The 24,450-nt window shown below is 41.4% G+C and overlaps 3 protein-coding genes across 3 annotated transcripts in view; all 3 read left to right on the forward strand.

The window, feature by feature from the left end:
* Positions 1 to 169: 169 nt before the first annotated feature.
* On the forward strand, positions 170 to 7,329 carry LOC306737818 (equilibrative nucleoside transporter 2-like; the record flags this gene model as incomplete). The annotated part of the gene is made up of 12 exons (XM_079219612.1): positions 170 to 197; positions 280 to 361; positions 1,270 to 1,418; positions 1,497 to 1,636; positions 2,436 to 2,570; positions 3,447 to 3,544; positions 4,092 to 4,167; positions 4,763 to 4,869; positions 5,555 to 5,663; positions 5,791 to 5,876; positions 5,963 to 6,159; positions 7,227 to 7,329. Coding segments are annotated over exons 3-12 (1,116 nt in total), but the record flags the coding sequence as incomplete, so codon positions are not given.
* Positions 7,330 to 12,123: 4,794 nt separating this feature from the next.
* On the forward strand, positions 12,124 to 20,253 carry LOC306737819 (galectin-related protein-like). Its single transcript, XM_079219613.1, has 6 exons — positions 12,124 to 12,205; positions 12,968 to 13,117; positions 15,150 to 15,227; positions 15,412 to 15,500; positions 15,693 to 15,873; positions 19,706 to 20,253. Exons 2-6 carry the CDS (start codon positions 13,079 to 13,081, stop codon positions 19,847 to 19,849), a joined length of 531 nt encoding a protein of 176 aa, XP_079075739.1. The 5' UTR covers positions 12,124 to 12,205; positions 12,968 to 13,078; the 3' UTR covers positions 19,850 to 20,253.
* Positions 20,254 to 20,728: 475 nt separating this feature from the next.
* The window catches only part of aftpha (aftiphilin a), a 12,546-nt gene continuing 8,824 nt past the window's right edge, over positions 20,729 to 24,450 (forward strand). The window contains exons 1-2 of the mRNA XM_079219607.1: positions 20,729 to 20,811; positions 22,991 to 24,450. The exon at positions 22,991 to 24,450 is cut by the window's right edge and continues 275 nt beyond it. Coding sequence (XP_079075733.1) covers positions 23,028 to 24,450 — 1,423 coding nt within the window. The 5' untranslated portion in view covers positions 20,729 to 20,811; positions 22,991 to 23,027. The remainder of the gene's footprint in view (positions 20,812 to 22,990) is intronic.

Raw genomic sequence — 24,450 nt, forward strand, 5'->3', positions numbered from 1 at the left:
AAAAAGTGGAAAGCAGGATGCACTTTTGACATTGTGGTATTGTTATTTGTATTTAATTTACATGAATACTTCCAACCTTCTTTTTCTTTGACTTTTCTGTCAAAACAGTAAACACATCATGTTGTTTGTTTGTGCAGAAACCTGACAAGAAGCAACAGGATGTGGAGCGAAGAGAAACCTCGTCCACCTGCCGACCGGTGAGTTTCATATTTCATTTTTTTGTATGAACATGAAGTTTTAACTGGAAGTCCAGGACATGAAGGTTGTGTTTGTTCACAGCGGTCAGGCTGCAGCCTTCATCGTCTTCATCCTCGGTTTGGGAGCTCTGCTGCCCTGGAACTTCTTCATCACGGCGTCTCAGGTTGTTGCTCTATTCATATTAAGAAAGGGTTACCACACGATTTGATATCGTTATCTTACGATACGATATTTTATGATGCCACAAAATCGGCCAAGATATGATATTTGGATTCGTAAAAAAAAAATGCAGGGACCTGCGACCCGACATACATTTAAATGAACCGATTACATTCATATCAACTAGTAAAAAGCATTGTAGTGGTGTCTTGGGACTTTCAAAATAAAAGCATTAAAAAAAGCATTGATGTGAATCAATGTTTTCTTTTTGCATCAATGATATCAGATTGCTGGTCTTTGAATCTTAATTTGTAAAATTTAAGCTTCTTAAGCATCTGAATCAGCTAAATTGGTAAAGTACATGTGAACAGACTCTGCGTTCTAAGTTGCTGTCGATGTACTCATACACAGAACCTCTCACGGAAAGATAGAAATACACACACAGCTAAAAACAAGGACAACAAAGATAATAGAAAATAAGATAAGATCGATAAAATAATCCTTTAGTAGTCCTGCAGTGGGGAAATTGCAGGATTACAGCAGCCTTGCACACAAGAGACATATAGTAAATAAAAAAGTCAAGTAATATAAATAAACAGTAAAACAATAATAATAAAAACAGTAAAGAAGAAGAATACAGTAGCAATATTAAATTAAATATACAGACGGAATAAAAAAAGTATATACAGTTCTTAAATGTATTTATATTGCGCCAGATGAGTGCAATCAAAGTGGTTAAAGTGTTCGTGCTCAGCTTATTGTGCAGCCTGACAGCAGCGGGAAGGAAGGACTTTCGGTAATAGCAGCATAAATACAGTAAATGTAACAAAGAGTGCACACAAAGTTTCCCAGACATTTACTTTCCTATATTTACATAAAGACGTTGTTCTTTTCCCCCTTTTTTGTTAAAAGTACTTCAACCAGCGCCTCTCAGCGGCACCGAACACCACCTCCAACAGCACGTCGGGCGGCTCCAGTAAAGACTACGACAGCTGGATGGTGTTGCTTTCCCAGCTGCCCCTGCTGCTGTTCACGCTGCTCAACGCTTTCCTGCACCAGTGGTAAGAAGCTCCCGAACACAAGCAGCGGCTTCGCTTCCCGTGTGAACGCAGCGGCTTCACCCTCTCGTGTCTCTGCAGGGTGCAGCAGCGTCTCCGTGTGGCCGTCAGCCTGATCTTCATCCTGCTGCTCTTCTGCCTCACCGCCGCTCTGGTCCAGGTGCCCATGCCGCCGGACACCTTCTTCTCCGTCACCATGGCCACCATCTGGTTCATGAACAGTAGGTTATTCATTCATTGACGCGGATTGAAGTTACCGTGAGGAACTTTTAACTGGTTATAAAACTCAATGTAATACTGAGGCAGGGTTCTTACGGTCATGGAACACCTGGAAAAGTCACAATTCTTTTTTAGCAAAAGTCATGTAAATGTGTCATATTCATGTGTTCATGACGTTCATTTACGCTGAGTTTGAAATAATTAATATGCTTTTAAAAGAAAGACGCTCAAAATATAAGCAGGCATACAGACAGGCATCTATATAAATGTTTATTCTTTTAATCAAACTATTGTCTCATTCATTTGTGTCATTTAAGGTTTACTGTATGCTTTGTATTCTCATTGTTAGTTTAAATACTACATTTACTCACTTTTTACTGTTTACACCCAGATTTCACTAAACTTTTGCTCATGGAAATTTGGTTAAAAGTCATGGAAATCCATTGGTCACAATGTGTTTGAACTCTTGGAAACAAGACCGTCAGCGAGAAGATTGATCTCAATGCTCGTCATCGGTGCCAAAGAATTCATCGCAAAATCAGATGAAATCATGCAGGTTTACCCCAAAAAATCCTTCAGCTCAGACTCCGAGGGAGCCAACTCCATATTTTGGAAAGAAGGGTGTCAGACTGTCAGACCCTGCTGCAGTAAAATGACATGTGTTTGGAAGCACTACCGCTTTTGTCCACAGGGGTCGCCAAAATCAACAAAATGAAAGTTCCTCGTAGTAGCTTTAAAATGAACATCACTGCTCTTCATAACGCCTGTTATAATAATACAATTGTGTGTGTGTGTGTGTAGTGTTCAGTGCGGTGCTGCAGAGCAGCCTGTACGGCCTGGTCAGTCTGTTCCCTCCAAATTACAGCTCCCTCTTCATGACCGGTCAGGGTCTGGCCGGGATCTTCGCCGCACTCGCGATGCTCATCTCCATCTTAAGTGAGTAACGACAGTGCGGACAAACGAAGAATTATCGTAGAAAAATGTTTAAATTGAATATACTTTGTTTTTCAGTGACTTTTAGGTTCGAATACAATAACTGACAGTTATTTAAATGTCAGTAAAAAGTATGAATCAAACATTTTAGGGCTGCGATTAATTATTATTTTCACCAATGATTAATCTGCCAATCGTTTTCGCAATAAACCGATTATTGCTATTATAAAAATAAATGCCACAAAATATCAGCAAAATAATTACCTGTCTATCGACTAATCGATGAATGACTGAACTTTTATAATAGAGCGTAGAACTTTCAGAGATAACCTATCGACTGTTATTTATTTGATATTAATAACGATCCCATATTTTTTTATTAGTGACCAAGACATTTTTCAGTGTAAAAGTATTCAACTACAATATGAAAACACTGATTTCTAAATTACATCATAAAAGTCTCACGTCGCTGTTATCCCAGCCTAAATAATTATGATTCACGATATAATCCCGATAATCATTCAAATATACTTAAAACTCTTTAAAAAAGGCCCTAAAACACTGTTATCATTATTACTTTACATTTTGTAAAGAAACTAACAGGACAAACATCTCCTTTTTAGGTGAAAAACACAAAACTTAAATAAGATAATCATGAATCATAAAGTCCTTCTGCATAAATAAAGGCTATCAACATCGTATGAGTTTTTTCTCACATGATTATTCCTTGAAGACTTTTAAAAAAAATCGTCTCAAACGCATCATACCGATGTCACTGTTAGAATCAGCGTACTATAGTATTAAACACCAGTGTTCGTGGCTGTAGTCGGGTACAATGTTCTCCTTTTTGGTGGTAAATGAAGCTCTTTGGCTCGGCAGGCAACGCGGATGAGCGCTCGGCGGCGTTGGGATACTTCATCACTCCGTGTGCCGCCACTGTGGGGACGCTGCTGTGTTACCTGCTGCTGCCGAGGCTGGTGAGAGGAAACTATTCATGAGGAACAGGAAGGAGACAAATCCAGACGTCCACCTCGTTTTTCACTCATTTAGATTTTTTAATCGGGTCATTTAAAAGTCGAAGAAATTGTTTTTTAATTATTGTTTAGTCAAAATAAAAATGTCTCTACTGCTACTGTCAATGCATCAAATATGATGATGAATATCTGCCTGAAGTAATTCAATTAAACTACATATTACAAAAAAAAAGGTATTGTCGAAAGAGAAGGAATAGGAATATTTTTTTCGACAGTTTTTTTCTCAGTTGTAAAAAGTGAATAATAAAGAGTTCACATATTGAATAACCAGCAGAATCATTTACAGGAGTTATTTAACATTAATTTCATGCTTTGTTGTCATCGTCTGTATGAACTCTTGTCAGTGGCAGAAACCCTACGGAGTCCCTGAAGTGCTGAAGGATTATTTATATGTATTTACTAATTCATTTACACAGTGACAGCTTGTCTCAGGGCCTCTTTGGAGCCCACAGTTTACGCTCCTCCTGACCGTGTCGACTCTCCTCTGCAGGAATTTGCACGTTTTTACCTGAACAGAAATCCCTCTGGAGACGTGGCGGCGGCCCAGGAACCCCTCGCCGGCTCAGGTTGGTTCTCCCAGAGTCTCGTCCTGCAACGCGAGAAGGTTTCATCCGTTATTTATGACTCATCATATTATATTCTGGTACAAGTCAAATAAGTTATCAGTAACTTCTAGTTTCCAGCTAGCGATTTAAACTTAAGAAACGTCTCAGCGAGTAAAGACCTGAACTGTGGAACCTTTGTCTCCCCCTTGTGGAAATGAAAGTAATTACACCTGCGTGACCGTAGCAACGAATCTACTATTTATTACATGTCAAGATAAGATGAGGCTTCATTGATCCCTGGAGTAAATTCAGAAACTATGCAGCAGTATATAAAGTCATTAAAATTCACCTTTACAAGCTGCAACATGAAATGCATCAATAATTATTAGTGTATTATTCTGAAATGAAATTTTCTGCATAGTGATAACTTTTTGTTATTTTAAAAGTGATGCCAACACTTTTGTACTTCTACTGAAGTAAATGTATTTTCTACACTGTGGTATTCATTTTAATACTCAAGTAGAATATCTGAGAACTTAACTGGCTCCAGGTCAGTTTGGCTGATGGCATTATTGACTTATTCGCTGATAAATGTTCATTTCTTTCCTTTTAAAAGACAAGAACGTCTTGAAGAACAACGATAAAGACCTCGAGGGCAAAGGGAAGCTCATCGGTGAGCCGGAGAATCGGGAGCCTTCGTCGGTCCTGAACGTCTTCAAGAAGGTGAACGACTTCTTTTTTTGCTGATGTCGGTTATTATTTATGAAATGTTTGTGCAAGTCGTTAAAGACATAGAACGTTTATACGAATGACACCATCGCGGTTTCCTTTGGATCCATTATGATACTTTTTTTAATATTTAAAATTAGATTCAGGAGCCTCAACGACACAGGAAATCACAATAAAAACAATTAACTGACCGAAAACAGCAACACACAGCAGTAATTTATGATTTCAGCTAATCGACAAAAAGAGAAAAAATGAAAATTCAGTTTACAATGATATAAAACAGAGAAAGTTTTAATAAAAGATGAATCGATTATTAAAATTGGTGTCAACTTTTAACTTTAATCGTGGCAGCTCTAAAATTCACAATTTCACATTAATTTTTGGAGATTGTTTTGTAGTTTTAATTCAGCATAAATTAGCAAAGAGAACTGTTTTTGTTCCAGTGTTAGCTTTGCCTTCAATCTGACTGTTAAGACTCCCGTTAGCATAAATAACCAACATTTTCACTACGTCTACATATTTTACATTTACACTTTCAAAAGTTGTCCTTTTCATTTTTGTTATTTGTATCTTTATTCTAAATATTATTATCGCACATCCGCCTTTTAGCGTTGAAAATGCGAGTATGTGAGGAATAACCCGTCGTGTGTTGCGTGTGTGTGTGTGTGTGTGTCCACAGATCTGGCTAATGGCTGCATGTGTCACGTGTGTGTTCGCCGTCAGCCTGTCGGTGTTTCCCGTGATCACGGTCCGGGTTCAGACCGTCTACAAGGACAACAAGGGCTGGGGTGAGACGAGTCTTGTATAGCATCAAAGTCTTAATCTGTATCTAGAGTCTGAGCTTAATAATAATAATAATTTAGAAGTGCTTTAAAGCCGAAGTCTGGTTTGGTAATTCTTGTTGTTTCCTCACAGACAAAGTGTTCGCCTGCGTTTGCTGCTTCATCGTTTTCAACGTCATGGACTTGGTCGGCCGCGGCGTCCCGTCTCTCGTCCAATGGGTGAGCGGCGCCGCTACTTTGCCAGTTTTTCAAAATTCAGAGTGGAGCGCGTTACCGACTCCCTGAACGTCGGTGTCTCCCTGCAGCCGTCCAAGGAGAGCCGCCTGTTTCCGGCCGCCGTGTTGGCCCGCCTGGTCTTCATCCCTCTGCTCGTGACGTGCAACGTCCAGGACTCCAGGCTCCCCGTCCTCTTCTGGCACGACGGAGCCTTCGTCGTCATCATGGCGCTGTTCTCCTTCTCCAACGGGTACCTGGCGAGCCTCTGCATGGCCTACGCTCCTCAGTGAGTCTCAGCCACGTCTGCTGTGCAAAAAGACTCATTTCTTTAGGGTCACAAAGGTCGACTTAAAGGGATATTTCAAGTGTGGTTCTATTGCATCATCAGTTTGAGTCTATTTTCACGAGGATCTATGCTCCCTTCAAAAAAGCTACCGGAACCCTTGTGTTGTCTTGGGGTCAAAATGACCCTGTATACGTGTTGATGGGTCATTTTGACCCCAAGACAACACAAGGGTGAATTTACCTCGCAGAGGAGTTTGTGGTCCAACGCTGCTGATCGGTTCCTTTGTTTGTGTCGTTGTTTGACTTTGGTGAATCCGAACAAACCATTTAACTTTAATTCTGGCACGTATCTCTAAAATTCACAATTTCACCTTAATTTTTGGAGATTGTTTTGTAGTTTTAATGCATAATTAAGCATAAATTAGCAAAGTGAAACTGCTTTTGTTCCAGTGCAGGTTGTTTAAGATAAGATAAGGTAATCCTTTATTTTTTAAATTGCAGTTCATCAACTATAATATGGCCAACCTGTGGTTTAGTGTTGGTTAGCTTTGGCTTCAATTTGACCGTTAAGACTCCCGTTAGCATAAATATCCAACATTTACATTTACGCTACGCATTTACACTTTCAAAAGTTGTCCTTTTCATTTTTGCAATCCTTATTTTTATCTTTATTCTAAATATTATTATCGCACATCTTTTAGCGTTGAAAATGCGAGTATGTGAGGAAGAATAATAATTTAACTACACAAAATTCTAACAACGACACAAACTAATCGAGGCAGCGCTGGACCGGAAACTCCTGAGTCCTGCGAGGTAAAAGTGCTTTTGTCAAAGGAGTCTGGTGTTTTTTTTAAAGCGGGACTTTCCTTTAAGTGGCCTAAAAACAAACGGCATGCACTGCCCAAACTTCTACTGTGTCTGATGCAGTAGAAGTACTTCTACTGTGTGTCTGACGCAGTAGAAGTACTTCACACGACCCCACAAAAAGCCAAACTGTCCCTTTAATGAAGGACCAGAGCGCTCAGGAGCGAGGAGGCCGTGTTGTAACTGTGGGTTTGTGTCCGTCAGGTTGGTGCGGGGCAAAGACTGCGAGACCGCCGGCTCTCTGATGAGCTTCTTCCTCATTCTGGGTCTGGCACTGGGAGCCTCATTCTCCTTCCTACTGGGAAAACTGGTCGAGACGACTGGGACGAGCGGCCCCACGTGAGACTTTGTCGAAGCGCCAACTTGTGAGGAAACGTCAGCTTCATCCCGTCTAGGAAAAAGAAGAATGAAACGGTGTGAAAGCACTTTGAATACAACTCGTGTTGTTGGCTGGAACGGGAAATATTATATTCTTAGGAGTATCTTATATTCTCATATACGTAAATAAAAGCCTCGCTGCATGTTTATCCTCTTTTCTTTCTTATTGAGAGACAGGATGCTCTCAATAAATATATATATATATATATATATATATATATATATATCGGTATAAAAAAAAGAGCTCTTTTTATGTACAGAATTTTGAATTTCAAGTTGTTTTTATTTAGTTTTGATGTGGGAATGTTTTTCGATACATATCTTATACTGTCATTTTTTATAACTCAAGAAATGTTTGTGAGTTTGCTTATTTATGTGTCTTTTGTATCATCTTGATTTTTTTTAAAAAGCAAAAAGAATTCTTTCATGATAAAATGCACAAAATTGTTATGTGTTTTTTTATGTATTTGTACAACCTGGCAGTTTCTAAAGATAGAAAATAGTCATATTTAAATAGAAAACATTTTGGGGATAACTCATGAGCAATAACAATAAGCAGAAAAAAAAACTGAAAATGTGGGCACCTCCAGCCGTTCTCACACACTGAAAAAAAACAGCAACCCTCATCATGCTTAAAGTCAAAATTATATTATAATCATATAATATACATTTATTAGCTAAAACATTTGAAATGTATTTTTATTATTTTATTCAAAAAATTATTATTATTTTATTAAAATATTATTAAAATAATAATATATTATTATTTCAATTTAATTTCAAAATGTATTTCATAAAAAGCTGTCATTAACAGGTACCTGGATCAGTGCAAACTCCCCAGTTGCACACTTGAGAGTACATCCGAGGATGCAGCTTTCAAACAAGCTCTCCACTGGCTGTACACACCAGCTTAGAACCTGGCTCTTGTGTGCGGGCGAATGAATGACGTCACCATTAACCTGTCCTACAGCACTGTCCAGCACTGTGTCTTAGGGGTAGTGAAGTCTCCCTGCATATGGAGAGTGCATACTAATACGAATGCAGCCTTCACTCTTGAGTCCTCCACTCGTTCACGTCTGAACGAGTTTTGAACCCGGCGCTCCTGCATGTCAGTCGGATTCGCTACCCCGTCAACCACTAAGTTGGACAATAATGTGTACGCAGAAGTTTATATTTAACATTTCGAACCCGGGAATTTAGAGTTCAGTGTCAGGGGGGCGTGGTCACGTGACGCAGCGACGCTAGGTAGACGCAGACCCGCAGGCTCTTTAAACAAGTCCATTTGACACCTAAACTCAGGCCGAACCTGGTCGGATAGCTTTATTATGTTCCGAAGAACCAGAAACAATCAACTGAACTCAGCTGGTGAGCAAAAATTGACATGTTATTGATAAAAACAACTCCCGAGAATAGCGAGCGACGAAGAAGAAGTTCATGCAATGGCGGCAGCGGCACAAGAAGATCACCAGGACGGAGTAAAAGACTCCCTCATTCTTCAAGAGATACGAAACAGGTAGTCAAGCTCTTTCCAGTAAAAGTCGACGCTAAAACGGCAGAAATGAACCAAACTATCTCTGGACTAAAACCAACGCTGGATACATTGATCAACCGAGGCGCTGCATTAGCTTAGCATAATACCTAATTAGCATCGCAGAGGACCAGCTGATGGGCCTAGATTCTTGCATCCAAAAACTGAGTACATACAATGACTTTTTAAGTTGGAGACCAGCTGGAAAACTACGGCCGATGCAACAACATACGTGTCGTTAACCTGAAGGGAGACGACGTTGTGAACTTCCTTGCTAATTGGATCCCAGCATTTCACTGAGCGGCGGATCATAGCGCGAGGACACGGAAGCTCTTACGCAACGCCCACCTGCAGACCAGAGACCGAGACATCTTCTTCTTCTATAAATTTGACTGGCGGATCGCAACCAATTTGCCTAGGTGCATACTGCCACCTACTGTACCGGAGTGTGCAGATTCGAGACCGAGACATGTGTTGATGCGCCTGCTTTAAATACCAAGAACAACAAACCCGGAAGAACAACGGTCCCGTCATGTAGAGCAGTGATTGTCAACCACTGTGTCAGATCGTCAGGTGTGCCGTGAAAAAATTTCCAATTTCACTTAATTGGTCCAAAAAAATATTATTTAGCTGCCGCAAATAATGTTCCATTGTTGAGCGTCTGAGCCTGCAATATAGTGGCTGGCCTAGTAGTTTCCTATAGAACAGGTCTGCACCTTGTTCTGCTATTGAACAAACTAAACGGCCGTATGTTATTGATCGCACACGACAGCTTGTAATTTCTGGGTCGCGTCTACAACTCTTTCCGCCCCGATGCGATGCACACAGGAGACACAGTGGACAGAGAGAGCGGCGAAAAATATGTCGCGTGCTTTTCACAATGGGATTTGCTGCTTTAAGCTATCACTATTTTAAGCTATGAGCTCTCATGTTTAAAGCCCACCAGTTAAGGTATTTGTAGGTCAAGACAAACATCCAACAGGCTGCAGCCTGGCGCTCCATCAATGACGTTTCTGAGGCTCTGGAAATATTCTTCCAAAAGCCCGAAAAACACACTCAAGTGACAAAGCCTGCTCACTTTGTGGTCATCATTAAAATAAATGAACACCATGTTTCCTTTAAGTCAGTATTTATCAAACTGGGGCGTAGTACAGGTGGGGCGCAAGAGGAAATGCTGATTTTACCGTACGCCGTTAATGGGTCACATGCGCATGTACGACTCACCGATTCTTGTCATTTCGCCAAAAGCCGATCTTTATGAGATCTCCGTGAGGTTGTCTTTTCTGCTGTTGCGTCGCTCAACATGGAGCATGAATTGAGAACGGCTGTATCAAATCTACCTCGTTTTAAAAAGAGTTGTAGAGGAAAGCAGCTCACTGCAGCCACTATTAATGATACAACGTTATGCTCACACATCTGCACTCATTCTGTTTTGCAAAAAAATAGCTTGTTGTTTTCCACAATAATCTATTTAGTTGTAACTAAATATTAGTTATTTTTTGCACGGATATAACTTTATTTTAATTTTTCTAACAAAGTGATAACACATTTGTTTTTGTCTGATGGAGCAATCTGGTTTAATTGAAAGTGATTTCAATGTTCTATTATTTATAAAAGCACAGATGGAGTCACTAGTAGTGTGAAGTATTACTTTGTAGTACTGTGAGGTGCCACGATGTAGTATGTCCGTCAGTCGCTCCCCCCCCCAAAGCTGTAAACCAGGGGAAACACTGAATACTGTGACATTCTGTAACTTTTTGGGTTGTTGGTGTGCCGCGGGATTTTTTTATTGTAGAAAATGTGCCGCGGCTCAAAAAAAGTTGAAAAACACTGATGTAGAGGACAAGCCTGTGTTGTTCTTTCCTGACCCGAGTGCCAGCTTGATGAAACGCAGAAAGAAGAGGTTTGTTTTCTTGTGTATTGTCAGTGCTTTGGTTTATCTTTTTTTCTTTCATCACAGGAGATACACTGGCTCTTGCAGAGTGCATTTACAAGGAGGCTATGACTCTGATGTCCACACTTAGTATTAATGATAAGGGTAGTTAAGTCTGTTAGCTTTAATGTGGATGAATACCAGTAAATCAGTGGTTGTTTGAGTCAGTTGTGGACGATACTGATATTCCCCACGCAGCAGACGTACAGTAAACACATCATGTTGTTTATTTAGATGCTTCTCTACTTTAGTGCAGAAACCTGACAAGAAGCAACAGGATGTGGAGCGAAGAGAAACCTCGTCCACCTGCCGACCGGTGAGTTTCATATTTCAAATAGTTTTGTATAAACATGAAGTTTTAACTGGAAGTCCAGGACATGAAGGTTGTGCTTGTTCACAGCGGTCAGGCTGCAGCCTTCATCGTCTTCGTGCTCGGTTTGGGAGCTCTGCTGCCTGGAACTTCTTCATCACGAAGGTCGTTTTAAAGCAGGGTTCATATACATTCTGACCAATGCATTTCCATGACTTTAAACCAAATTTCCATGAGCAAACATTTAATGAAATCTGGGTGTAAACAGTACAAAGTGAGTAAATGTAGTATTTAAACTAACAATGAGAACACAAAGCATACAGTAAACCTTAAATGACACAAATGAATGAGACAATAGTTTGATTAAAAGAATAAACATTTATATAGATGCCTGTATGTATGCCTGCTTATATTTTGAGCGTCTTTCTTTTAAAAGCATATTCATTATTTAAAACTCAGCGTAACTGAACGACATGAACACATGAATATAACACATTTACATGACTTTTACTAAACTTTTGGGAATTTATTTTTTTCCAAGGACTTTTCCAGGCCTGGAAATAACCATTTTAAAATTCCATGACTTTTCCAGGTTTTCCATGACCGTCAGAAAGGGATATTTCAAGGGTGGTTCTTCTCCATAATCAGTTTGAGTCTATTTTCACCTTTCTGATGAGGATCTCGATTGTTAAAAAGCAAAAGTAATTTTCTTTTGTCTTTCATGATAAAATGCACACAATTGTCATGTGTTTTTTGTGTATTTTGTACAACCTGGCAGTAACACGAGCAGTAAATATCATTAAATATTCAGATCAAATGGATTTTGGTTTTTACTTTTCAAGCGCAGAGCCTCTGTCGCTTCCTCTTCCTCCTGCTCGGCCCTTTCCTTTGACCTTGTGTCCTGCTTCCTCCCATTCTGTTACTCGCCTGTAAAGTGAAAAGGGGCGAAAGTGGCGACAAGACGCGTTTCTAAATCTCACCGAAGACGGAGAAGTTGTGTGTGAAGCTTCGTACTTCAGCTGCAGACGTGTGAGGTGAGTTTTTACTTTACTGTGATACTTTACACGTGTTTCATTACTGCGGAGGCTAATCTTCAACACTCTTTAAAGTACAAGTCTGGTGATGTTCTCTTATTTTTCAATGTCCACAAAAACACCCAAACAAACAGCGAACGCATTGACGAACATGTTTCACCACCGGAGTAAACATCTGTGTGAACGCTGCTATTCTCTATTTGCAGATTCACAAGTACATGTATACATGATCTGTTTACTTTTACTCTATTTGGGATCTCCATTAGTTTTTTACGGCAGGAACTACTATTCTTCCTAAACTACTATCTAAACAAAAAATCCAGACTTTGCATTATTGACAAACCAAAGTATCAACCAAACAGAAAGAAATGAAAAAGAAGAGAAAGTAAGCTCACCAGAAATATCTAAGTGCACAATACTACTGGTGTACATATTTCAACACAAATAGAATCAACCTTCATAGAGAGCCGTAACTACCTTCTTACATTAATCTTCACTTTTGCCATCATTAGAAGATATGAATCTTCATTTTTTTGGCGTCATTACGTGACAAGTCTCATCAGGAAATTGTGTTAAAAGCACCTTTTGCAAAGAAAACCTGAAGAAGATTTAATATTTGAGGTTTTTGCCTGCAGCCACAGCCTCACAATGAGCTCTGTTGTTGCTGACATGAGAGGGAAAGGCATGCAGTGGCAGCTGATTACCAGAGCTGTGTGTGTGTGTGTGTGTGTGTGTGTGTGTGTGTGTGTGTGTGTGTTGGAGTGTAATGAGGCAGGTTGAAGCTTTTACGTCACAGTCGACCGGAGACGTCGGAGGCGGACAAACTGGACCTGCAGCTCGTTCTCCTCCTCTGTTTCCTTTCTCCGGATCAACATGGCCGATACGCACAGAGTGACAGCGCAGGGCAGGAAGGTGAGTCTGAACACACACCTGAGCAAACAGGAAGCAGGTGAGGGATTACATGAACAAGCTCCACAGCGGAGAGGGAACCGATCGGTCGGGTGTCAGGTTAGCTCTTCTGGTTTCAGCGTTGTGGTTCTCAGGTGACCTCAAACCAGTTTTCTTAAAGAACCTGTTCCTCTGGCTGCTGTGAAGCTGGCCAGAGAAGAAACAATGCAACTTCCTGTCAGAATTAACAAAATAAAAGCACCAATCATCATCAGGAAAGTTTTTACTTGCTACTGGTTTCACACTTTAAGCGACGAGGAAAACCAGAGCTGTTGCATTGAAGTACATTTACTCAAGTACTGTATTAGAGTACAATTTTGAGGTGCTAGTACTTTGACAATTTCCATTTCTTGCTACTTTTTCACTTCTCCTTTACCACATTTCAGAGGGACATATCGTACTTTTTTAACTTCACTACATTTATATGATAACTTTATTTACAAGTTAATAATACAAAATATAATATACTAATTATTATGTCTTATCTGTGAAGATAACACTTTTGATCAAAAACTACCCAGTAGGTCATGTCTTTGTCTCGGCTGTGGGATTTTGGGGCGGGACTTGAGTAGAACTACTCACGAGTTGAGGGTGTTTATTCTTAGTGGTTCATTTTAAATTTAAAACTTTACCACATAAAATCTCCTTTTTCACCTAAAAGTTGAACGTATGTGCACCTCTTTTATTCTGAAGGTAAAACCTGTACTCATTCTACTTCCTGTTTTATTCTGACTTGACGCAGCACGTGCTGGTCACAGGGCGCGCGAGGTCATGTGACCAGAGCTGCTGTGACTTCAGTCTGTCAATTTATTTTCTTTTCTTTTCTTCTTCTCTGGAAGGTGCACATTGGTGCATGCTTCACAATACTTCTACTTACTGCATCTCAGAGGGAAATATTGTACTTTTAACTGCACTTAATGTATTTGACACTTTACTTTTGACAAATGTTCTCACCATTCAATACTTTTGAAAGCATTTTCCATAATTATAATCATGTTTTAGTTAATTTAACTCAGTCAAATTGTTTATTTTTGTTGGTAAATGTCTACTTAAGAGCACAAACAACTCAGCTATGTAAACTAGCACAGGATGCTAAATACACAACAAAACACTTACCAGAGAACTGAATACACTCAAATACTCGGAAGAACTTTGACCCATTTTGTGACGAATTTTGTTCATAAGAAACCTTTTAAACAATAACTTGTATGCTTATTCTTTCTTCAGTGTAGTTTTAGCTTCCTCCTGTCGTCTTACTCTACTCTCCCTCTCACTGCGCTGCTGTGGTTTATTTTGCTCTGCAGCGCCGCCGCTGCCCTCTGCTGGACTAACGTAGCTACTGCAGGCGGGAAAACACGGAATTATGTCACTATTTTGAGCCGCTGCAAGTTTTTTTTCAAATAATTGCTTGAAATAACCTCAACAATGGCTTGAGCATATTTGTAATGAATTGCAGTGTATGTGCATTGCACATTCCAGTTTAAACACTAGATGTGGATTAATAAAGTGAAATTAAACTCTTGGCAAAAACACCAATATTTTACCATTTCAGCCTGTTCTGTTTGTTACATCTTAATATTAAACATATAGATTTATCCACATTTACATTTGCATCGTAAGCCCCTTGGGGCAGAAACCACTATAGTAATTTGGCAACTGGCCTACTTTAACTTTACTTATTTACAGATTTACACATCATATCATAATAATCTTAGTGGGCATCTAGGCCATGCACTTTCTGGTTAAAAGTATAAAAATACTTAAAATGTTTTTGTTTTTTTTGTAATAAAAGAAAGTAGTCCCACCAATAAACTACGGTAATGTCAAATGTTTAATGCTTCAGTAGTTTTTTTTTTTAACAGAAAAGTAACCAGCCGAAATAATTTGATCAACAATCACGTGATTTGAAATCATCTGAATAGCCTCAGTGATTTCTGGAAACGCCGGACCGATCCAATGAAGTTAAAATCATGTTTTTTTTTTTTCCCTTTTTCAGAAATGGGTTGTTCCACAGAAAAGTGATGGGAATAAACCGAGTGTTCGTCCTCCTGAAGGAAAGGCTGAGGGAGAGCTGGTAGCCATTTTGCTCAAAATATTTAATATATATTTAATATTTAACATACATACAAATATATAATGTATTTTATGGTGTATATAGTGTGAATGAATTACATTACATTACACTTTAACTTATTGTCTTCTTTTGTTCTAGTCCAATTAGATACAGAATAATTCATTTTGTGTGTGTGTGTGTGCAGGCGGTTCCTTTCAGAGGTCACATCACAGGTGGGATGCGTCCGGGGAAGAAGGTTACGGTGGTCGGTGTCGTGCACCCGTGTCCTGACAGGTAAACGCTTCATGACGTTTTGCTTCAGGACTTGCTTGATAATCGTTGTGTTTTTAGGATCTTCTCCAGTATCAACGTAGTCCAGTGATAGTTGTCTCTACATTCATGTGTTCGCTTTCTACTGTTTGTGTTGCGTTGTGATCTGAACCCTTTCCCATAGACTCAGTCGTGTGTCTGGTATCCGTCCTTTAGGTTCTACATTGCCCTGACGTGTGGCCGTGGAACCGGGGAGCCTCCGCCTGACGTGGCCCTGGAGCTCTGCGTTAGATTCAGGGACCGGCAGGTCCTGCGCCGGGCCTGTGAGGCCGGATCCTGGGGGGTCGCCGACCGGGCCGTGCCGTTCTTCCCCTTCATCCCAGACCAGCCGTTCAAGGTAAACCAAGAAAAACTGTCTGCCTATAAAAAAAAACTTATTTTTAGCATAAATATGATCAAGAGCCTGAGCAAGATTCCCCAAAAATGACTCCTTGATTGCTCCCCGAGTTTTTAAAACAAGTATTGTTTCGTGCCTTCCCATCAACCCACGGAGTAATATGCACATCTTTAGAAATATTACGACCTAAAGCATCTAAATCTGCATTAATAATCGCAATAAACACAAGCATTGACATGTTAGGAAGCATATCCTTTCCAAAAACTGTGTTTTTCGGTTAAAAAATTGAAAAAAATGACCTAATACCTGAATCTTGCTCGCACCATAACATATAGCATAGCAAAATGACCCCCTACTTCTGCATGTGCTGGTCAGAAAATGATTTATATTGATTTATTGGACTCCCAGAGGCCCGTACGGTTACAGGGATGTGTCTTTGACTAAAATCCACCGTTGTAAGGGGTTTTTATGAAGGTTTTAGTGAAACATTATAGTCGATTAGTCATTTTAAGAAGTCACTTGACGTGTCTGCCTTAGCAATTTATTGTGAATTTGCTGTGCAAAAGTGCATATTTGCTCCTCTACCCCATTTTAGCATAATTTTGTCATAAGCATGTCATAGCATTTTTTTTATATTTATTGCTCATGAGTTATACCCAAACTATTTTCTAACTAAAATATGACTATTGACTAATATGACTAAAAGAAAACAGAAAATGTGGGCATCTTCCTGTCCCTGTTTATTAGGCAACACCCTCCAGCAAACTGAAAACAGAGAGAACAGGTTGTTTCTAACCCTCATCAAGCTAAACTGGTTTTAAACTATGAGGGGGGGGGGGGGGGGGGGGGAATAATAAAGAGATGTTTGCTTTCTAAAATTATTATTTAATTATATATATAAAATAAACATTATTATTATTAATTAATTAATTCATATAAAATAACCACTGTGTTCGACAATAATGTGTACGCAGAAGTTTATATTTAACATTTCGAACCCGGGAATTTAGAATTCAGTCTCAGGGGCGGGCGGGGTCACGTGACGCAGCGAAGCTAGGTAGACGTAGACCCGCAGGCCCTTTAAACAAGTCCATTTGACACACATTTAACACCTAAACTCAGTCCGAACCTGGTCGGGTAGCTTTATTATGTTCCGAAGAACCAGAAACAAGCAACTGAACGAGCAAAATTCGGCATGTTATTGATAAAAACAACTCCCGAGAATAGCGAGCGACGAAGAAGAAGTTCATGTAATGGCGGCGGCGGCACAAGAAGATCACCAGGACGGAGTAAAAGACTCCCTCATTCTTCAAGAGATACGAAACAAGTAGTCAAGCTCTTTCCAGTAAAAGTCGGCGCTAAAACGGCAGAAATGAACCAAACTATCTCTGGACTAAAACCAACGCTGGATACATTGATCAACCGAGGCGCCGCATTAGCATAGCATTAGCATAATACATACAGCATTAGCATAATACAGCATTAGTAGTACATAAAATTACTTTTTAAGTTGGAGAAAGTCGACAAGCTGGAAAACTACAGCCGACGCAACAACATACGTGTCGTTAACCTGAAGGAAAACGGCGAGGGAGACGACGTTGTGAACTTTCTTGCTAATTGGAAAGGAGTTCGACCAAGTTATCGATCCAAGGACATCCCGTTTGCCCTGCTTCATCCTGCAACATTGAGGCTCACGCTTCACAAAAAACAACGTAAGAACTTGTGACTCTTCGGGGGAGTGCTGATAGCGATTCTTTTTCCTTTAAAATTCACCGTTAAAACCGTAACTTTTAGCCGTTAAACGGCGCATTATGACTTCCGTTTCAAACTACGTTTTCCGCCTTCAAAATAAAAGCACCATATCTCAAAACAGGAAACCAGATACAAAAACAACAAAATTGATTGACAACCAGTTTCCAACTTTAGAACACATATTGCGTTACTTACACTATTATCATGCTAAAGGTGTTGAGATATAAAGTAAGTGATGGCAGCAATTTAAGTTTAAGTTGACTTCTGATGGATTGGTTTCATGTTAACTAACCCTGTTTGCATTCTAACAATTTCTGAAAAGGGTGTTTTCAGCGGGTTTTTTTTATAGTTTCTTGCTGCACCTAAAATGGATACTATACATATTGTAAAAATCTTTCTCAGACAGAGCCTTGGGCTGGTTTATGTGTTTCTGAACCATGCCAGACATGTCATACTTGACAAGTGCAAAGTGCACAACCCAGTTAGATAGGGAAGATGGTGTCAAATGTTCAGGATTAGGCACGTGGGTGTTAGTATTAATGATAAGGGTAGTTAAGTTTGTTAGCTTTAATGTGAATGGGCTAAATGGACCAGTTAAGAGGAAGAGAGTTTTGACACACCTTGCCAAAACTGCAAATAGATATCGTTTAACAAGAGACCCATCTTACCATAGAGGAGCATAAAAAGCTGAGAAGAGAATGGGTAGGACACGTGTTATCATCCTAATTTAACTCTAAAGCCATGGGGGGTTGCTATTTTAATAAATAAAAACATTCCAGTTACAATTGGAGAAACTATAATTGATCCAGCAGGCCGCTATGTCCTAGTTAATTGCCAAATCTACTCGGAACCCTGGACACTGTTAAACTTATACGCACCCAACTATGATGATGAATCCTTTTTTCAAGATATTTTTATGAAAGTATCAGGGGACAACAAAACATACAAACATTTGGATGCCAGAAAAACCAGCAAACCAATATAGATGGAGTCTGAACCCTACTCTCCTTCATAGACCAGACTTTTGCCAGTTTATTAGGGACCAGATAAAATTGTTGCCCCTCCTCCCCCAATAGTTTCATATTATGGGACACGCTGAAAGCTTATCTTATTGGACAAATAATCTTATAAATACACATTTTTAAAAACATAAAAAGATAGATAATTAAGTTGCAATTGTTATGACTATTGACACAAATTGGGAATTTATAAAGTATTGTTCAACTTTATTCTTGAACTAGTGAATTATAATAGCAACTTTATCTCAGAATGTTCTGACCTTTTCCAGTCACATTATGAAAATTATTTCTCCTCACTGGGTTTGAAAGAAGAAGGAAAAAATAAAAGAATTTAATCAAATAGCTGATATGCAGTGTGTGTGAGAGGGAAAGATAATATATTTGGAAGAGAAGGCCAAACATTTTGATCATAAGAAATGATGTCATAGTTTGTTTTCTGCTTGGCTCTTTTGTATTCTTTACTACACACATGCACTGCATGAACGTGGTTTTTATTTCTGCACACATTACATTAACTGTTGAATATACTAATTGCATATTAACGAGCAGAGAGTTGCCTCTTAAATACATAAAACTCACAATCAACAGAAGCTCTCATGACGTCTTGCACGGATCATGAACCTTCCTCCCGTCATCCCACAGATATGTTTTAAGCCATAACAACAACAATGATGTGTTTTGTCTTCAGTCACATACAGATATAGCAGATCACTGTGTAAGGGAAAGTTCACACCGGAGTCACAGGCCATAAAACATCATATATTTAGAGGAAATCATTTTTTTTTTTTTTTTTAATGCATTCGATGATTTGTGTCAGATGTCACAATAAAAAAAGTAAATAAAGTCCAGACATTCGTTTGTGTGGCATCTCTAATTAAAGCCTAAATTACTAATTCAACTGTAAAAGTCCAACACATTGTTGGTATAATTGTGTGTGCTAGCCGTAACTAGCTTCCTTAAGCCACTGCTTATAATTATTGTTTTTAAACACTAATTTTTCAGTTTTTAGAGAACAGAAGATCACATAAACCTGAAATTTTACGCGTCGTCTCTCCTCCCAGATTGAGATCCACTGTGAACAAAGTCGGTTTCGTGTGTTCGTGGACGGACAGAAGCTGTTTGACTTCCACCACAGGCTGACGGCGCTCGGCGACATCGACACGTTGTGGATCAAAGGCGGCGTCACCGTCACCAAACTGGCCTGAGGTGGAGGGACGAGCACGAACCTCGTATACCACTCTGTATTCTCTCTGGACATTTTGGTTCCAGGTGTAAACGTGCCCTTCATTGTTTTATTGTTGATTTGGTTTCTCTCACTGTAAATATGACCTAAAAGCATATAGACTGGGATTAGCTGAAGGCCGCTGATGCCGTGGGTGGAATAGTTTTTATATTTTTTAAATCACATTTTGTAATAGTAAACAGCGAGGCCTCCATGATCTGTATGTGCTGACTACCTCAAACCACATGGTGTGATGTCCTGCTGCCAGCCATATTAAAAGCACATGAATGAGAAATAAACCACTATTTATATATTCAGTGTGTGCCAAAGAAGATTGTCTTTGTGTGTGTACGTTTTTAAAAATAAAGGAATTACTTACCATTAAAAATGCTAAAGACAGTGTGGTCTAATATTTAAGTGTATATTTAATTAAATATAATGCTTTCTATTCCTTATAACAATTAGTCTTCAAATATGAATTTACATGTTTTTATTACTATGCAGTAAAGAAGAATTGTGCTCTGAAAAGTAACTAAAGATGTCAGACAGATGTAGTGGAGTAAAGAGTACAAGTACATAAAATGTGTACTTAAGTAATGTACTTAGTTACTGAACTGACGTACCTGTTAAACATGAGAAGTTTAGTAAAACCAAAACAACTCAGCAGAGCCGACCTGTCACCGCGGTGCATGCTGGGGGAAATTGAGGCAGCAGCAGCAGAGAGTCGACCTGTCACTCCGGTGCATGCTGGGGGATATTGAGGCAGCAGCAGCAGAGAGCCAACCTGTCGCGGCGGTGCATGCTGGGGGATATTGAGGCAGCAGCCGGTTGACTCAACCTTCACTTTCCGCCGTCCGGCGCTCTTCAACCGGCTCAATCCGGCAACGTTAACGGACGGCACCGTCTTTTAACCGAGTTATGGACGTCAGCGGACATCACCCCACGGTTAGCTTCACCTGTTGTTCTTGTTGTTGGTGTCCCGGGACACCTGCTGCAACAAACCCGATCCGGAGGACGGGGATCGGCCGGAAGAGATCCTTGTTGTTAGCCTGTTAGCTAGCTGCGTAGTTAGCCGAGCTGCTGGACGTCTCCCTCACACTTGTACCTGATTCCGTTGCTTTATCTCGACTTCACACACCTGAGATGATCGCGTTTGACAAAACAAACCACCCGCTGACGTGGTGACGCGTTGATAAGACGTTTAACTCGTGTCGTGGCTCAGGAATTAGCTTCGCGTTGGGCTCTTCTGCACCTAAACAGGTGCTACGGCTTAACAGGCGACCGTGTTAACTGGAGTCTTTACGCTTCTGTTTATTTTGTATATGATATATATGATGTACATGATAAGGCTTGACACTGTATTGAAAAGTGAACTATACGTGTTGTCTTCATATTTTCAACAGCTGTCGTAACAACGACAACAAGAGACGCGTTCGGCCGTTAGTCACCAGTTAACGCGGTCGCTTGTTAAACCGTAACACCGGCTAGCTAAACTAAGCTAAGCTAGCTGCCGCTACACCCCGTCTCAGCGAGCTCGTCTCGGCCTCACAGGTACATGAGATGCCTTGTGGTCGGTGTCACATGCATCCTAGTGTTTGTACTGTATATCTACACAACGTTACTCATTTATTAGGTTTTTACTGGTTTATCGGTGCCACCAAACGGGTACCGAATTAGCTTCGTTCTCTTCAAAACAAAACGTCAGACAAGTGAGGAGGAAAAGGTGTGAAAGTGGTGTCGAGTATGTGGATCCTGGAGAAAACAACAACCTTGTGAAGGATAAGGTGACAACTCGTCTTAAAAGGGCAACACGTTGCTTTTTCTAGTAAAAAAAGTACATTTACGTTCTTTTTGGCAGTTTGTGAATTTGCCTCTGACGTCATATTAGCTCTATTTAAAAACATGCAGGTTATAAAGATGCAGAGAGCTAGAAATGAGTAAATGTACTCAAGTTACTTTTACTGCCAAACAGTCGGTTGAATTGTTTTATTCGGGTTGTCAGGATGTTTTGATGCAGGTGGGAGTTCCTAACAAATTAGGAACATGGCAGAGACATTGAACAAAAGTTGTGTTCCTTTGTCGTCTTTCTGGATTTGCATGCCAGTAGTGGACGTCAGCGGCCGCCTGAGTGTAAACCTACAGGTATTCTGGGAGATAAGAACCAACAAAACAAACATGTCGCCGCCCACTATTCCAGCTCTGTTTGAGTTTCCTTTCCGTTTGAAGCCGAAGATGTTTGTGTCTTCTCGTGAAGAAAACACTCTTTTGGGTTCACACAGGATTGTATTTTCCTAAACAACCTCTTCAGTAGGTTCCTGAGAGAACTGCATAATTTATCTTACCGCTAGGTAGGGTTGCACCGATTGATTATTTTGAAACTTATCCCTGCGTTATTTTAAATAATAGATTTAAACTATTAAATGTCAGAGCATGGTAAGATTGCTTCAAATTGCACTTTCGAAAACCCAAAGAGCTTCATGTTGTGCGTTTGTGCTCGATGGAAGACGAGGAATTGATCATGTTGACGAATTGATTGAATTCCTCTAAAGGAACGTGTATGAAGAGCAACGTTCCCAATAATAAATGGGTTGTGGATAAGCATGCTTCCTGTGGAAACAACTGCTAAACACAACTAATTGAATCACATTTTTGTGCTTTGTTTTTGTTATTCTAATGTGACGCACACTTGTCAGATATAAGAACTTTACAAACACACAGATAAGGCTTTTGGAGAACATCCAGGAACTTTATAGAGGGAGAACTTTTACAAGGACACATCATGAAAGGAAGCGATGATAACGTCCGTGAAGTGCCGTCATAGTTTTATGTTCTCGTTATCTCAGTTTGTTTTGGCTCAGTTGTTTTACACCTCTGCACTGGTTTGTCATTACCACTTTATTACTGTCAATTTGACTCATCTGTCCTCTCTCAGTGGTTCGGTAATTCAATTTGTGCTTCTGCTCGACCCGCTCATCAAGCAAATTGACCCTGGAGCGCCACAAGCGCTGCCCTCATTTACTTCTTCTTCACGGAGCCAGAATGGGGCTTCAACACATGTTTTTATTGATGTATCCGCCGTGACGGATGATTTGTGTCTCACGATGTGTTCTCTCGCCGTCTCCAGGTGTAGCCAGGAGGATCCCGTCGACTGCCAGAGAATCATGGAGCCGGATGTGATCCGCATCTACTCGTCCTCTCCGCCCCCGATGGAGGACGGCGCGGAGGAGGAGGAGGACAACGAGTTCGGGGACTTCGGCACCTTCTCCGCCGTCCCGAACAGCGTCAGCTTCACCGAGTTCGACACCCCGACCACTTTTGACCAGAGCCAAGCTCTGGCCGCCACTTCCCCGCCGGAGCTCCTCAACAGCAGAGGGGTGACGGGGTACAGCCACAGCTCCTCTAACGGCACCCGCGGCCCGAACGGCGATCTGTCCAAGGCGAACGGCGTTGTGCCGACGGGCCGCCCGGGCAGCGGCCCCTCAGAAAGAACTGAGATGAAAAAGGTCCTCTCCGGCGCTCTGGTTCTCCCGGCTGACGGCGAGCTCGCCGACTGCAACGGCGGAGGCACGGAGGTGCTAACTAACGGGTTTGCAACCGTTGACGGTCAGGGAAGCCCCTCCTCGCAGAATTCTGCCCACTCTCCTTTAGAAGGAGCGTCCAACGAGGACACATGCGGCGTTCCCGAGGATGATTTCGCAGACTTTGCTGCTTTTTCCAATGCCGAGGGAAACCTCAGCCCCCCGGAGGAGGAGGAGGAGGAGGAAGAGGAGGACAAGGACAATCCCACAGGGGGCAGCCGGCTAGCGGAGGCTGCCTGCCACGACGAGCTCTCTAACGTAGAGCAGGAAACGCCTTCAGAGAACAATGTCAGGGACACGCACAGAACTGGATCCAGCGAGTCCGGCTCGGATTCCATATCCGTTCCCGCCGAGGCCCCCGGCGGCTCGTGCAACACGGACCGGGGCTCTCGCACGGATGCGGACCCTCGACAACGGGACGTAGCCTTTGCAGAGGAGCGCTCGGCGGTTTGCACTCACGGACCCCTCGCTCCGAACGGGGTGGACGCCGCGGCCCGCGGGGACGATTCCAAAGACGCCACGTCGGGCTGCAGCGAAAGCGACCTCTCGCCGGACACCGCCGCAGACGGCGAGGCGGGACAGTCGGACGGGAAGGGCTCTGGCAACGAGACGGAGACGGAGACGGAGACGTCGCTGGGCCGGCCGCTGTCGACGGACGCTCTGGAGGAGTTTGGCGACATGAGCACCACGGGCTCGGTGCCGTCTCCGCCGCTCCACGGGGAGACCGCCACGCCGGCCGACCACAGCCAGCTGGACGAGGACGAGGACTTTGAGGATTTTGGGGACTTTGGAGACGCCGGGTCATTGGGCGGTCAGGGCTTTGCCGACTTTGACCAGCCGGATGTCCAGCGGGAGCCGAGCGTTGGGTCGGACAGCCCCGCCGCCGCCGCCGCACAGGAAACTACAAACGGCAACGACCAAGACGACTTCGGCGACTTCAACTCCCCCAAATTTCACGCCGGTGAAAACGAGGGGGAGGACGGAGGCGAGTTCGCAGACTTCCCCG

This window comes from Taurulus bubalis, assembly GCF_910589615.1.
Source record: "Taurulus bubalis genome assembly, chromosome: 6".
Taxonomy (NCBI): domain Eukaryota; kingdom Metazoa; phylum Chordata; class Actinopteri; order Perciformes; family Cottidae; genus Taurulus; species Taurulus bubalis.